The sequence below is a fragment of the Liolophura sinensis genome, chromosome 7, assembly GCF_032854445.1.
Source record: "Liolophura sinensis isolate JHLJ2023 chromosome 7, CUHK_Ljap_v2, whole genome shotgun sequence".
NCBI classification, from domain to species: domain Eukaryota; kingdom Metazoa; phylum Mollusca; class Polyplacophora; order Chitonida; family Chitonidae; genus Liolophura; species Liolophura sinensis.
Window position 1 is genome coordinate 34,427,938 of NC_088301.1, and position 14,234 is coordinate 34,442,171.

General features: G+C 36.9%; 1 protein-coding gene across 1 annotated transcript; it reads left to right on the top strand.

Moving 5' to 3' along the window:
• Positions 1-1,083: 1,083 nt before the first annotated feature.
• LOC135471090 (protein zyg-11 homolog B-like) lies at positions 1,084-13,318 on the top strand. The gene is made up of 15 exons (XM_064750139.1): positions 1,084-1,284; positions 2,198-3,081; positions 5,688-5,802; positions 6,135-6,275; positions 6,804-6,980; positions 7,513-7,566; positions 7,813-7,923; positions 8,687-8,828; positions 9,710-9,780; positions 10,309-10,371; positions 10,729-10,796; positions 11,300-11,429; positions 11,649-11,701; positions 11,991-12,088; positions 12,543-13,318. Exons 2-15 carry the CDS (start codon positions 2,219-2,221, stop codon positions 12,689-12,691), a joined length of 2,235 nt encoding a protein of 744 aa, XP_064606209.1. The 5' UTR covers positions 1,084-1,284; positions 2,198-2,218; the 3' UTR covers positions 12,692-13,318.
• Positions 13,319-14,234: the final 916 nt, after the last annotated feature.

A 14,234-nucleotide genomic window follows, 5' to 3' on the forward strand; every position in this document is an offset into this window, starting at 1 on the left:
TAAATAGAAATGATTTCGTGTTCAGCTACAACTCCAACTGTGTCCCGCATAAAGTTTTCATTTGTGGTGGACACATTTGCCTAACTTGGGCAGTTGTCATGATATGCACATCCCTATCATCAACACCCATGAAGATTTCCCCCAGGGGTTATACTCAATGCTGCTGTTATTCTTTGGGGCGTTATTGTGTTCACCTAAACTTTTATTGCATAACAGTTTCTGACATGACGATAGATAAACAATTGACAAACAAATAATTAAATGTTGACAAACTGATAACCTCATTCACAGAGGCAATTCCATTGAAGACATGAAAAGCACTTCTCTGCTCAGAGTTAAAAAGAGTAATTTAAACTGGATAGACCCTTATAGGCTTACATGTGCCGACAGAAAAGTCAAAGGAGTAGGCCTAGTAGTATGACCCCGAATTAAGATTTCTCAGGGTTTGAGCCTTTAATATGAATATGTATCGGTATTTGAGAGGAATAAAGAAAAACAAAAGCATGGAATATGAAATACAAACAATGTGTGTATACAATGTAAACATTGAAACCCATTCAAGTGCTAGCTGAGCATATCATTAATTAAGTCTGATCCATTTTTTTGCTTTATTAAGCTAAAGAATTTTTATTTTGATTGTTGGTACATTCTTCTGGAGTAGGTCTGCTTATCCATTTCAATAACTAAAAGGGCTCAAACCCTGGGAAGATAATGATGGCAGCGGATTCTTCTGGGTAGCAAGGACAATGTTATCTATATTTGCTTCTCTTTTTCTAATCAACCTGCGGATGGTCGTGGGTTTCCCCAGGGCTGTGCCGGGTTTCCACCCACCATAATGCTGGCCGCCGTCGTATAAGTGTAATATTCTTGAGTACGGCGTAAAACACCAATCAAATAAATAAATAAATAAATCTTTTTCTAATCTCTTGAGGTGATGAGGTTTGCCGATCTTTGGGTTCCTATGGTTAAACAAAAAGAAATCGCCCTTTAATCTAGTGGTAGAAGCTTAGAGCGCAAATTCAAAGATCATTAGCTGGTTCAAATCCCGAGCTGGCAAGCCTGGTCATGCATTGGGGCTACAATGTGAGCAGTCAGATGCTGAGATACGGTTAACTCCCTTGCATGGATTTTCTGCGTTCGAAGTCTCGAAACTCATCGAGCACCTGTCAGTCATTGCCGAAGCAAAATATGAACACTTTCCTCGGGACAATCTTCTGTACCTGGTTAATTCACTTTGGTGACGGATTCCGCTGATATGCTGTACATCTAGGACCAGTTTCACGTGTAAGTATTTAGCGTAGTTCATCGTTAGGTTCAGTCGCCTACTGTTGAAATGAGTACGTGTTGAAAACAAGTCGCCCAACTCAGTAGTCTGTCAGTAAGATGAAATAGCCAAAGTCTAGATGCGCAAACAGTGCATTACTTTACCTAGTGATTTATCGACACTGTGTGCTAATAATGCAATGTATTCTTTATTCTACAGATTACTCTGATTATCTGTGTATTTGTAGAATTGTCAAGAGCTTGGCCTCTTTATTGATACCTCTTTCTTGTCTGAAAAGATTATAACCCTTGGCTTTTCCCGAAGACCCGCTGCATATATAGCCTTACCCTGATAAGGCATCATACATATACATACTTCAGATACATATACTTGAGGTACATCAGAGCTGTACCATTCAGGTATAACATGTCTGACTTGAGATGTATGTGAGGCCAATTATACAAATTAATACCAAAACTACACCTCAGTGGAAGTGTACCTTGGAAAGACTAAAGTAAAAAAACTGAATGTCTGAGGTTACCTGAGTTATAGCTGAGGTATGTGCTTATAGGTAAGGAGGATGTAACTCACATTTAACACAGTTTTCACTTTTACTTTGAGAGAAAGTATCTTTATTTACAGTAGGCCTATCTGTAAATCTCAGCTGATTTACAACAACAACAGTGAGATACCTTTAAATGAGGCTTTCTAGCTGCTTGATGAAAATTTAGTGGAGTGTAGATAAGGTAGATAACTCTTTTCTCGTATACCCACAGTACTTATAGCATGCACTGTGTACATTATCAATCATGCAGAGTTGTTTATTTTGGTAAAGAAAGGAAAAAATCTTTAATCTGTTCGTTTGTTTATCTTTGTGCTTCATAGTTTTGTCATTTGTTCAGAAGTGCAATTCTTTTTCTTGACAAATTCCAGATAAATGAATGACCAAAGTCCATGATGTTTGGTCCATCAGTTCCATCGCTACAGAACTGCTGTGTTAGCTTCATATGTGAAAACATATCTGCACTTTGTGAGACCCATGGCTCTGGAGATGACCCAGGAAAACAGCTCCGACTGAGAAACTCAGAAGTTTATTTCCATGGAAACATCTCTGAACGGATTCTTGAGACGTTGAGCGAAAAAGGAAATCTTAATGACGAAACTTTGTCCTTCTTTGATCCAGATGTCACATGTCTGAGAAAAGTCTGTATAAAGGATGCTCCAGTATCAACCAGAGGACTACGAGTTCTTAAATCACACAAAATTTCAGAACTAGAAGTGATTGGCCTAAAGAATGTGACTGTCAATGACTTGATTGGATGTCTTGGTGAATGGACATTGTCCAATTTAAGATCCTTGAATGTGAGTAACAGCACCTTTATCAACAGTTCCAAATTCTGTGTAATTGTCTCACTGACAAAGCTGCGAAACTTACAGAGCTTAAATGTTAGTAATACAGAATTCAACAGACATGGCTTGGATATTATTGCCGAGGATTTGCCAAATCTAGAAAAACTGGATATATCAGGTACTTTAATCAACGACATTTCACCCCTGAGAAAGTTGAAAGACCGCTTACGCTCACTGTCCATGTACAACTTAAGAGCTTCTCATACAGAAGAAGTGGTGCCAGTGCTGTGTGAACTGACAAAGTTGTGTCAACTGGATGTGTCGGATGACATGTCCATGCAGCCATTTGTTAACTTTCAACCAGTGAAATTTAGAATTCGAGATTTACTGATGAGGGAATGCGATCTTCCAGAGCTTAGATCATTGGACATTTCGGGCAAAGAGGGACTCAAGGAAGATTTATTAAGGTAAGTCATGTGTGGAAGCCTACAAGATTATTTAGAAAGTTCCCAAGAAATAGGGACATTTTCAGAGCAGCTTAATATCTCCAAATGTTGGCCTGCATGTCTGTGGAACTACATGTGTCAGGTTTGTGACCAGTGAGGTTGCAAGTTTGAATCCAGCTCTTTTGTTTATTTATTTGTTTGATTGGTGTTTAATGTCACACTCAAGAATATTTTACTTTTATTACCAAATCCAGCATTATGGTGGGAGGAAACCTTGCAGAGCCAGGAAGCAATCCATAACCATACGCAGATTGCTGTCAGACCTTCCCTTGTATGAACGGACAGGAAACCAGCATAAGCTGGATTGAACTCACAGTGACTGCATTAGTGAGAACCCTTACACAGGTAGTGGTTTACTGTTGATACGTAATTCCATTCTTGGTTAAATCATAGAGAGTTTGGCCATCAAAGGTTGTATAGCAGCAAAAGAAGTATGATTTATAATTTGTATACAAGAACTTTTCTACAGATGTGTTGTAACTTGACAAAAGCATAAATATTTTCTTAATATAGCTTGTCATTTTGATAATTTCATTGTATTATGGCCTTCCAGAGTTGTACAGGCATAGTGTATGGTGTCTGTTGGATGCATGCATTAACATGATAAAATAATTGTTTAACTTATAATGTGATTGCTGAAATCAGCTCTACTAAAACAATAAGACGACAAAGGGACTGTACAAAATTAGCAACAGCAAGTAGTCTGTCCATACTCCAGAGATCAGTATCTGATACATGTATGTAATTATTTATCACTTGCTTTCTTGCTGTATACATGTACATGTACGTGATACGCAACCATATAATATGATACACTTCAATACCAGATATCTGGGTCCTTGGAGGGTAACATGCTTTTTGCCTATTAGTTCTGGTTTCATCTTGGTCCCTATTCTTCTGACATTCATCATGTCACATGTTTCTCAATACAGCCAAAACATTCACTATAATTTTTTACAACATTAAACATAAAAGAATGAAATTCTTATGACTGTTGAAAAGAAACCCATTAAGCAATTGTCTCGAAGCACATGCATATAGCCTGAAGTGTTCCAGATAGTGAAATGTACTTTTAGGAGCTCTAAATCCATATGTCTGTTTATTCAGGGTGCGCACAGTCCTTGAAACTCTTTGAAAGTGCTTGAAAAATACAATTTCATTTTCAAGTACTTGAAAGTCCTTAAAAAAGACAAATACTCCTGGAAATTCCTCAAAAATCTTAGTTTGTCCCGAATTTAAATATTGTCTGCTGACCGCCGAATCTGTATATCAGGAGCTCACAGATAATTTTCCCATAATCGGCATTTCCGCTGGCACTGGCCACTGTCTGAAATTTAGAACAATTTTTTGAAAGGGCGATAAAATTTAAAAAATGCTAAATGTTTTTTGCGACAAATTTATTTACTTAAGAAAAAATACAAACATTATACAAAATCAAACATGAGAGTTTTCTGGGGGTTTTAGCAGATTTTCACATTTTTTTTATTAAAATAATCCGCTTACTTTCATTTCAAACAGCCTCATCTCGGCGAAACAACAGCAGCACAGTTTTATGGCGATTACTTAACAGCAATCTACATTGCGGGTTCAGCATTGTTGCAAGTTGACTTACATTAAATAACGCTTGAAATGATTTTCATTAATTAACAAATGAGAATCATGGCATTTTGGGAGATTCCTTTCATCGCCGAGGCAAGGGAGATAAATCAAGGTGGAGTTGCACCTATAAATGAAGTTACCTCCCATGAAAAATTTTAACTTTTCCATTTAATAATCTATTTTTTTTTTTTTGGAGCCGAAGTAAATTAACTTAAGCCGTCTGGTTTTCTCCTGTCAAACTTTTACTCCAGTGTACTGATCATAATGTTGCATTTAAATAGACTGAATTTACAAATTAATTACGTAACAAATTTTTCGGATAGAGGAAATTACATTTTACTAGAATCTTACAGAAGAGTTGAAAAAAGGATTGATGTTTTTTTCCAAAAATAAAAACATGCTGCCAAGCATTGGTCCATTATTTTGAGGGCAATTGATCTAAATGTAACAGTTGATAAACTCCAGATATAGCTGGAAGAGACCAAACTGAGTCTACCAGCTACACCAAGGCAGATAAAAATGAATTACAGATGGAGACCTACAGAGTCATGCCCGCTAAAGAAGTATGGCTAAAGAAAACTATTTTTTATTGCAAAATCTGACGAGTGACTGAAGTGACTGGCTAAAAAAATACTGACCCCGAAGAAGCCCTGGATGCATAATGATGTATGGCATTTATTTTTTTTTACTGAGCCAAGGCCGGATCAAAGAATTTGTCGCATTACAGAGGTAAAGGGCAGATGACAAAAAAAGTCTTTGGAGACTCGTTGAATTTCATTTTCATATACCTGTACAAACCCTGTTATTCTTGGGTATCAAACTAAAACTGTTGGCTTCACAATTGGTTCTTTTTAAAGATACAGCCATGGTATTCGTCACAAACAGTATCTATCAATAGGCGGTTGAGCTGACTGAATTAATCAGATACTCCTCTGAGATGATTACTTTTAATGATTTCTGGTTTCTAGAGCCTATGTGGTATCGCATCCCAAGCTACAGTTTTTGGGATTAGCTTTGACGAATGCCTGTGAATGGCCACTGTTTGCAGATCAGCTATGTCCTACATTTGGTAGAGAAATTCTGGTAAGTACATGTTAAGAACAGGGCTCAGGATACATTTTAATCAGTGCACATTCAAAACCTTAAGTTTTGTGAATCAAGTCAATGCCAAATTATATGTTTTCCAAAAGTGCACTTGATTTTCAGAACTAGTGAATAGATAAGATCTGAAATGATTATCATAGACTATCATACAGGCGGATAACTATATGTTTTATCTTTCTATCTTTCTATATGTGTGTAAATAAATTATTAGTCTAATATCAGAGAGCAGTGAGGCTACACTTAATCTTTGCTTCACGCTGTTCAGAGTCGATGATATTAAATAATGATTGTTAACGGCTTGTGTTTTGCAGGTAACAGGTGAGGCTAATGAACGTCAGATACTAGAGTCGCTCCGACGTTATCCAGGCCGCTCAGCATATGTCCAGAAAGCCTTGTTTAACCTCTTTACCTTGACCCATGGTATGGTGGAGCCTAGAGAAGACATTATAGAGGTCAGCCTTCACTGCATTCTAGGTGCACCCAAATCCCAATGTTATTAAAATAAGGTGTTCACCAATAACCAGGCATGTAGGGTATTATGATGCACAACTTGATAGACACTGACACTCAAGATGTGGTTCTTCTTTGTTGAATCTGATGTGCTTCACCAGAAACTTGTAAGATTCCACAATATATAGTGTTTACATGTGCAAGGGAATTACACCTCACAATTCACCAATACTGTACACAGTGATCAGGGTTGAAATCAGTGATGGCATGGCATCCCTTCCTATGATATGTTATAACTTTAGATCGTGAAAACTATTACTAGTATTAGGTATTAGGTATTTGAATCCAACTTTGACTTCTCAGGTACTTGAAGCAATGCCATACTTTTTCCTGCTCTACCTTTACTTCTCCAATCATTAATCTGACTGTTATCAGATAAGAAAAATTATTCTCACCTGTCAAAAAATAACTTAGTGGATAAACATACGTAGTTTGATATACATTCTCTGATTTTGCTTGTTTGCTGACAGCTAATTGTGACAGGCATGGGCCAACATCCCAAGCAGCTGAGTGTCCAAATGGCGGCAACGGCCTGTCTCTACAACCTATCAAAAGGGGAATCTGGGCTCCGTGTGCATCCATCGTGCCTGAGGAGAGTTGTTGACTTGACACTTCTAGCTATGGAAAATTTTCCTAATCACCAACAGGTTTGGAATAGTACATCTTCACAAGTGTGATTTGCTTGTCAGGCTGAGAAATTCAACTTTAAGTAGCCAAGTTAGCATTTTAATACTAAATTCCTTTGTTGTTTCTTTTAAGTGAAAGTTTTTCAATGACAACATTTTGGTATTAATGATAAATATGGGTGTAGCTCATAAAATTACCCAGAGCACTGTCCATGTACACATGTTTGCTAATGTTACTGTTTATTGTACATGATCACAACATAGCATTTTGAGTAAGTGATGTGCAATTATTTATTAGTAACATTGCATTTTTTAGAATAATTATATTTAAGATATGGTTGTGGGGGTGTTTTAAGTTGCTACTCTGAAGCATTTGCATGAATGGCTAGAATAATACCATAACTAAGGAAACTTGACGAGACTAAATTCACAGGCTAATGTAGCCATTTCCCAACTATCACACTGTCTCATTACTGCTCTGGTTAAACTCCCTAAGCTGTAGTCCTTTATACTGATGTCATGTATAATGTTAACCATTCATATGTTTCAATAGCTTCAGAAGAACGCCTTGCTCACATTGTGCAGTGACAGAATCCTACAGGATGTGGTGAGTCTGACGAAATATTACACACAAAACTGTTTTCATGATGTCAGCTGGGATGCTTTAAATGTAAACTAGTAAAGTACTTTGTTTTTGGTCAAGCCTAAAATTAATCAGCACCCAATGTGTTAAATACAAACTATATAACATAGCAGTTTTGGTTTCCATCCATGATGTATGAAATTAAGGATTTCTTGAGTCTTAGAAATGAGTAAGTTTAATCCCGTTGTCATTACTTGCTGTTGTTTACAGAACTTTGATAGGTTCCGCTGTGCCAAACTGGTGATGGAATGCCTTTGCTCCTTTGATGATCTTTCAATGTCGAGAATGGCTGTAGCCATTTGCTCAATTCTGGCGGCAAAGGTAAGCAATGAACTGAAGCTTCAGGTATCTGTTTGTAGTCTACAATTCATTAAAAATGTGTTGGTTATGTTTTATAAAATTTTTGACATATATGTTACCCAAAACTCATTTGAATAACCTACATCATTCATTACGGGGGTGGTGGAGGAGGGGAGTTCTCTGTGGCCAAAGTGGTGTGCCAGGGTGGAGCAATGGCCCATGAACCTCTCGCCGACACGCTTGCTGGGAGTTCAAGTCCGGTTCATATTGATTTCCTCTCAGGCCATAAGAGGAAAGGTTTGTCAGCATCCTGCAGATGGTTGTGGGTGTCTCCCGAACTGTGCTCCATTTCCTTCCACCATAATGCTGGCCACCGTTCTATAAGTCAAAAATTCTTGAGTACGGCATACTGAAGAATAGGTCTCCTCAAAGTTGTCCAGGACCTTCGCTGGCTCAGTTGGTTTATGTGCTGGTTCACTTTGACCGTCCGACTTTTGACCAGTGAGAGTGGAATGTTTGAATCCAGGTCTCTGTTCCGACTGTGATCTGTAATGAATTTACTAAAGCTGTTCCACTCACCCATAAATCTGACCACCGTCATCTAAGTGAAAAATTTTTGAGTATGATGTTAAACCCCAATCAAATAAATAAATAATTCAAGTCTGTGACTTTTAGCTGTTTAGTATTTAGGAAGATTATGTTTTTAACCCTGCCATCCTAGAGTTTGCCTAGTCAGTGTCAGTGAGTCAGTCAGTGTCTGCACTTTGGTTGTTTGTTCATATAGATATCCACAGAACAGACGTCAATTCTGGGAGCCAAAGGGCGTTACATGAAGAAATTACTTAAAATCGTGGAGGACAAGATTCATGCTAGTTCTATTGATATGACCCTCAAGTTTACTCTCAGTGCCCTCTGGAATCTCACAGGTAACTGAAGTTATTAATAATACTGTTGGAAGGAATCTTGACTGGTATGTCATATCCCAGACTCATGGAATTTCCTGATTATGTTTTATTCTATTTTATACTGATGTATTCAGTTTGTTAGTTTTATGTTACAACAGCAAAGTGGCGTCCATTCATATTGAGAAGTTTCTGCAGCCATTTTTACCAGCCGTGCAAGTTTTACTGCTGATATTGTCATAGCCATGTACATTCGCAAGGTTGTTGTCGTTGTAAATGACCTTGACCTGCTTTATTATATCTTTATTAATATTTGATTTCTTACTATTTTATTTTCAAAACTACTTAGTCAAAGGCAAGTCATTTTATATTTGGATCTTTGTATATCTGTGTCTCCAAAACTGCATGCTGGGCAAAAATGTGTCCTTATTATTGACCTGTCTAATATTTTGATGATTTGCAGAGTTAAATATATTTTGTTAACCTATCTTCATGTCTGTCTTTGAAAAATACATTTTGTTTTTTACCAAATTTATTTCATTTCTGAATTTTGATGTTTTTTAAATGTCCATGTACTGGCAAACACATTTCAAAGGTTGTATTCTCCAGTGTCATTTAGTATTGAAGTAGATAATGTCAGAGAATATCATTACAGTTTTAAAAAATTCTGATCAATGATTTTTCTCATCTTGATGAATTTCTCAACGCTAAGTCTTTGTGATAGTATGATGAGCTTCCTAGACACTGTACACTTTGTGGCTGTATGTTGTAGCTGGTTCCATTTGTGTACATGAAATATCCATCAGGGCCCGATTGGAAATGGTTGCCTTGGCAGTACAAAAGAACTTCATTGGTGATGAGTTTTTTGAAAATAAGTTTATTCAATATTCTTTGGTGCATTTCAGATGAGTCTCCACCCACGTGTCATATGTTCCTCAGCGAAGGAGGGTTGGAACTCTTCATACATGTGCTGCAGGTTTGTCTCCATCTTGTTGTTGTTTACCATATCTCACCAGTATCTTTTACCTTTTATCAGCCCTCAGTTTCTTAGGTATTTAACCAACTGTGCTGTGGCCTAGTGCTGTCAGAGCATGAATGAGGCTAAGCATAACACAATGGTGGTTTAAGACACAGATGCATATCAGTTCCATTATCACAGAATATACAATACATACTTAGTGGATCTGTGGATGTAGCATTATTTGCAGCCAGATAACCTCTTTCAGTGGTCAAGAGCTACATGTAGTTCAGACTGCGTCGCCATTGTTAATAATTCGAGGCACATGTAAGGTTAACATTATTTTCACTAAAGCTGCGATCACACTGTCCTCATTCCAATTGATGTGAAACATGCATGCGTTAGAAAGATACCAAATCCATCTTGGATCATGATGAAATTAATGTAGTTTAGTAAATTGTAAAACTATTCTTCAGAACAGGTGGGATTCTGTCCATAGAAGCTGAATGTTTAAATTAACATTAAAATATTTTCTTTTGTTCACAGAAAGTTCATGACCTTGAAGAAGATCCACGGGTACATGTGCAGACTAAAGTATTAGGTTTAGTGGTAAGTCCCAAATTCCAGTTGTTTCAGTATAAAACTATTGGATTCTATGATTTACAAAAAATAAAATTCAGTGACTTTTTGTTTTGTTTTCTTATGTACATAGAAATTGTAACTTGGCCATACCAAGGCTTAACTGAGCAGTACCAAGGTGTAACTGAGCAGTACACTGGTGTAACTGGGCAGTACCAAGGTGTGACTGAGCAGTACCAAGGTGTGACTGAGCAGTACCAATATTTAACAGCAGTACCAAGATCTAACCTTTTGGTACTGCAAGGAAAGGCCAAGCTTGGTACCAACCTGTTAAAGTAAATCAAGGTTATTGCAGTTGGCATGTTTATTTCAATCACCCTTTTTCAGAATAACATCGCTGAGGTGAAGACATTAAGGCAGGCCTTGATGAGAGAAGACTTCATTATGTTGGCAAAGTAAGTGTGTACAAAAGTGCATGCCATTCCTTGAGGTTGTGTTGTAATAATAAAGCTCTTGGTGGGGAAATTTTAAAACTGTACAGAATTAATCTTGTTTAGTTGACAGTGGATATACATGTATGCTACATGTACTCAGGGCTAAGGTGGGCCTCCATCTTGATCAAAGAATGTATTCTGATTATATATACAGTATTATTGGTTTAGTTTAGATTAGACTTCAAAATGCTATGCAGCAGCCTGTGTGAGCCTGTTGTGCTATACACCACTTTTGCTGTGTTTCTCTTAAAACTTCGTATGAATTTCACTGAGTTTTTAGCTGTGCACATAAATGTGCCACTGTTCATTTTCTGCACAAATTGTCACCAGAGGAGATGTTTGTGCTCCTATATTTGGAGCCACATCGTCTTTCTTCCAAAAGGTAATTCAGTATTCAGCATACATATATGGGCAGTGCATGAAGACCCACACTCTCTATGGTATTCACTTTTGTTTCGTTCTAGGCGCTTGCTGAAGGTACAGGACATAGATGTGAGCTATTTTGCAGCTGGCATTATAGCTCATTTGGCCAGTGATGGAGAACAGGCCTGGCTGATAGCCGGCACTGACAGAGAAGATATTTTGAGAGACCTGGTGAGACCATGCTACATGTCCACATGTGCTTTTAAACACATCCTTTTATCATTTCTTATTTTCATTCACTTGTCATGTTCATTCACAATAATGTACAATCTTTGTCTGACTGCTTTTCAGGTGTGCTTTCATCTTGTCTCTGTAGAATTTGTGCAAGGTAAAGATATATGTAATGGTACTTTTTTCAATTAATTACCATTTAAAATGCTTTCATTGTAGGGAGAGACTGTCCGTGAATGGCAGCAGCCCCAGGGAGAAATGGTGGCATACAGGTAAAATGATACCTTTGTGTTTCTCTGAATCAAAGATCATGAAAGAAGAAAGAATAAACTGTTAAGCAAACAAATAATTAAATGTTAATAATAATTAAATAGACTTATATGTGGGGCTTTCATTTGGAATTTCCTGACATCTGTGCAGTTTTGCAGTTACAGTAAAATGACATAATGTTATTATATCAAGTTGTTTGTATTGAAAGATTGGCATACAATAAAAATTCTTTGGCCATAATGTTGTGAATCTTTGTAAATTGTAATTGCATGTATTTCTATTTCCACTCAGGTCTTTCAGTCCCTTCTTTCCCCTTCTTAACTGCTATGATATGCCTTCAGTACAACTTTGGGCATCATGGGCCATTCAACATGTAGTCACCAGAAATGGTAGGTTATAGAAATCAAACCGTGAAGTTTACATTAACCTGATTGCTTTTGACCTTGACCTAGAATATTACTTGCGTGTATCAGTGGCCAATAAAACTGAAACTGTCAGAACCCAAAGGAAGCTGCCAGAACTTGCCAGGTAGACTTGAAAGTCAAAGCAAATTTTAAGCTGAACTAATTGGACCTGTGGCACATGTAGATAATGCTACACTACCTTACCTTATTGTACAAGAAGCATTTGTTTTCTCTGGGTCATCTTATGTATACATGTATATGTATTGTGTGTTTGTGTGCAAAAGTAAATATGACTTTGCAGAATATTTCACTTATACAATGATAGTCAGTATTATACAGTGGCAAGAAGTCAGACAGAGCCTGGGGGAAACCCATTGGGAGCTGTGTTATCTTAACCGACACTACAACCTTTTGTTCTCATCTACGTTCTTTCCTGCAGGGAAGCGTTATTGCCCAATGCTGGTAAAGGAGGGAGGAGTGGAGTTGCTGCGTCAGATGGTAGCTAACCCAAAGACAGAGGCTACAGTTGTTACTACTCTCACAAACATACTGAGCCTGCTGAAGGAACATGTCAGAGATTTCCAATGAGTAAGACAGGAAGTCAGTAACTGGTGGGCATTTCACTTGTGAGAAATTTGAGATATAAAAAATGTACTTGCAATGTGAAAAATTGGCCAGTTACAATCGCAATGGGAAAAAAAAATATATAAAAATAGAATAGGAGGTTTATTTGTGCAATCATTAGTCTGTTTGTTTTCAGTGAATTATTAATTTGTGGTCATGAAAAGAAACAGCCTAATTAGAAGAAGAGATGTGAAGAATCAATTATTTTAGAACAGTGGTTTACATATTGAGTGGAAATGAAAATTCAGCAAGCCTTTCATACAGAATAAAGTGAACTTTGTGGCTGTAATTATCATGAATTTATCATCATTTATCTCAGTTGCTCTTTTTACATTGCAAAGCAGAATCCTGCTTGCTATTTACTTTGTTTTAGTGGCCATACTGGTTGTACAGTGTGCTAGACCAATATTACGCAGTTCAAGTTGGTCTACAAATTTACTAGATTTGGATCAGATGAAGAATTCACAAATTCACAAATCGATGAAATTTTTCTGAGCTTTTGTTCGAATACATGAAATTTCATTTCTGTTTATCATTGACCCTTGAAAACACATGCAGTATGTACACTGTTGGAACTGCGATATCCTCCCCCCGCCCACTATAAATATTGTATTTCTCTTAAGAGTTAAGTATTTTTCAAGTAACACATTTTGCTTGATTTTGATGGATTCACCCACTGTATAGGATGAATGTTTTGTGTGAAGTTTGAATTATTTCCTATGAGAAAAACTTATTGGGGTGTGGACATCAAAAGTATCATGTTAAGGCCTTTGTGTGCTTCTTATTGTGAACTACAGTACCATTATGTCATTATTATTATTAAACATTAATATACTTATCATGAAATTGTGATATAACTACTGTATATGGGTTTAGTTGGTTAGATGGGTTGGTATTGTCGTTGTCACGCACCTGAGTATCCAGCTGTATGTTGTTCCGTTATTAAGGTTTAAACAAACTGATAGAATGTAATGAATTATAGATCTGTGTCTTTGGAAGACTGTTATGTTATGTTTGTTTACCTCAATAACTACTACAGTGAATTATAATTGTATTCTAACCACATTTGAATATACTTGTATAATCTGTCTAATTGTTACAAATCTATCAAAAAAATGCAGTGTTGTTGAGTTGTTATTCGCCAAGATGTGCTCCAGACCTTTCCCAGCATCAGGCATCTGGTGTTTCTGCTGTCACAGGGTATTTTGGATTCCTTTTTGAATTTTGACATTTATCCCCTCAGAAAATATGCAAAAATGAATGAAATATTCAGTTCGGTACATGTAGTGCAAATTTATCCCTTATTTAGCAATGTGTACATATATTTGTAATGCAGGTTCATAATAGTGCATGTTCGTAAGTGTTGTGCACTTTGGTAACCTATACTTACATATATATATATATATATATATATATATATATATATATATATATATATATATAGATCAGATGTCCAGTTTCAATTTACAAGCATACACAAGGCTCAGTAGCTGATATTCGGCTCTTT

Coding starts and splice junctions, on each gene's coding strand:
- LOC135471090 (XM_064750139.1), top strand. CDS start 2,219: ATGATGTTTGGTCCATCAGTTCCATCGCTACAGAACTGCTGTGTTAGC. Junction 10,372..10,728: donor CTAAAGTATTAGGTTTAGTG/GTAAGTCCCAAA, acceptor ACCCTTTTTCAG/AATAACATCGCTGAGGTGAA. Junction 10,797..11,299: donor GACTTCATTATGTTGGCAAA/GTAAGTGTGTAC, acceptor GTTTCGTTCTAG/GCGCTTGCTGAAGGTACAGG.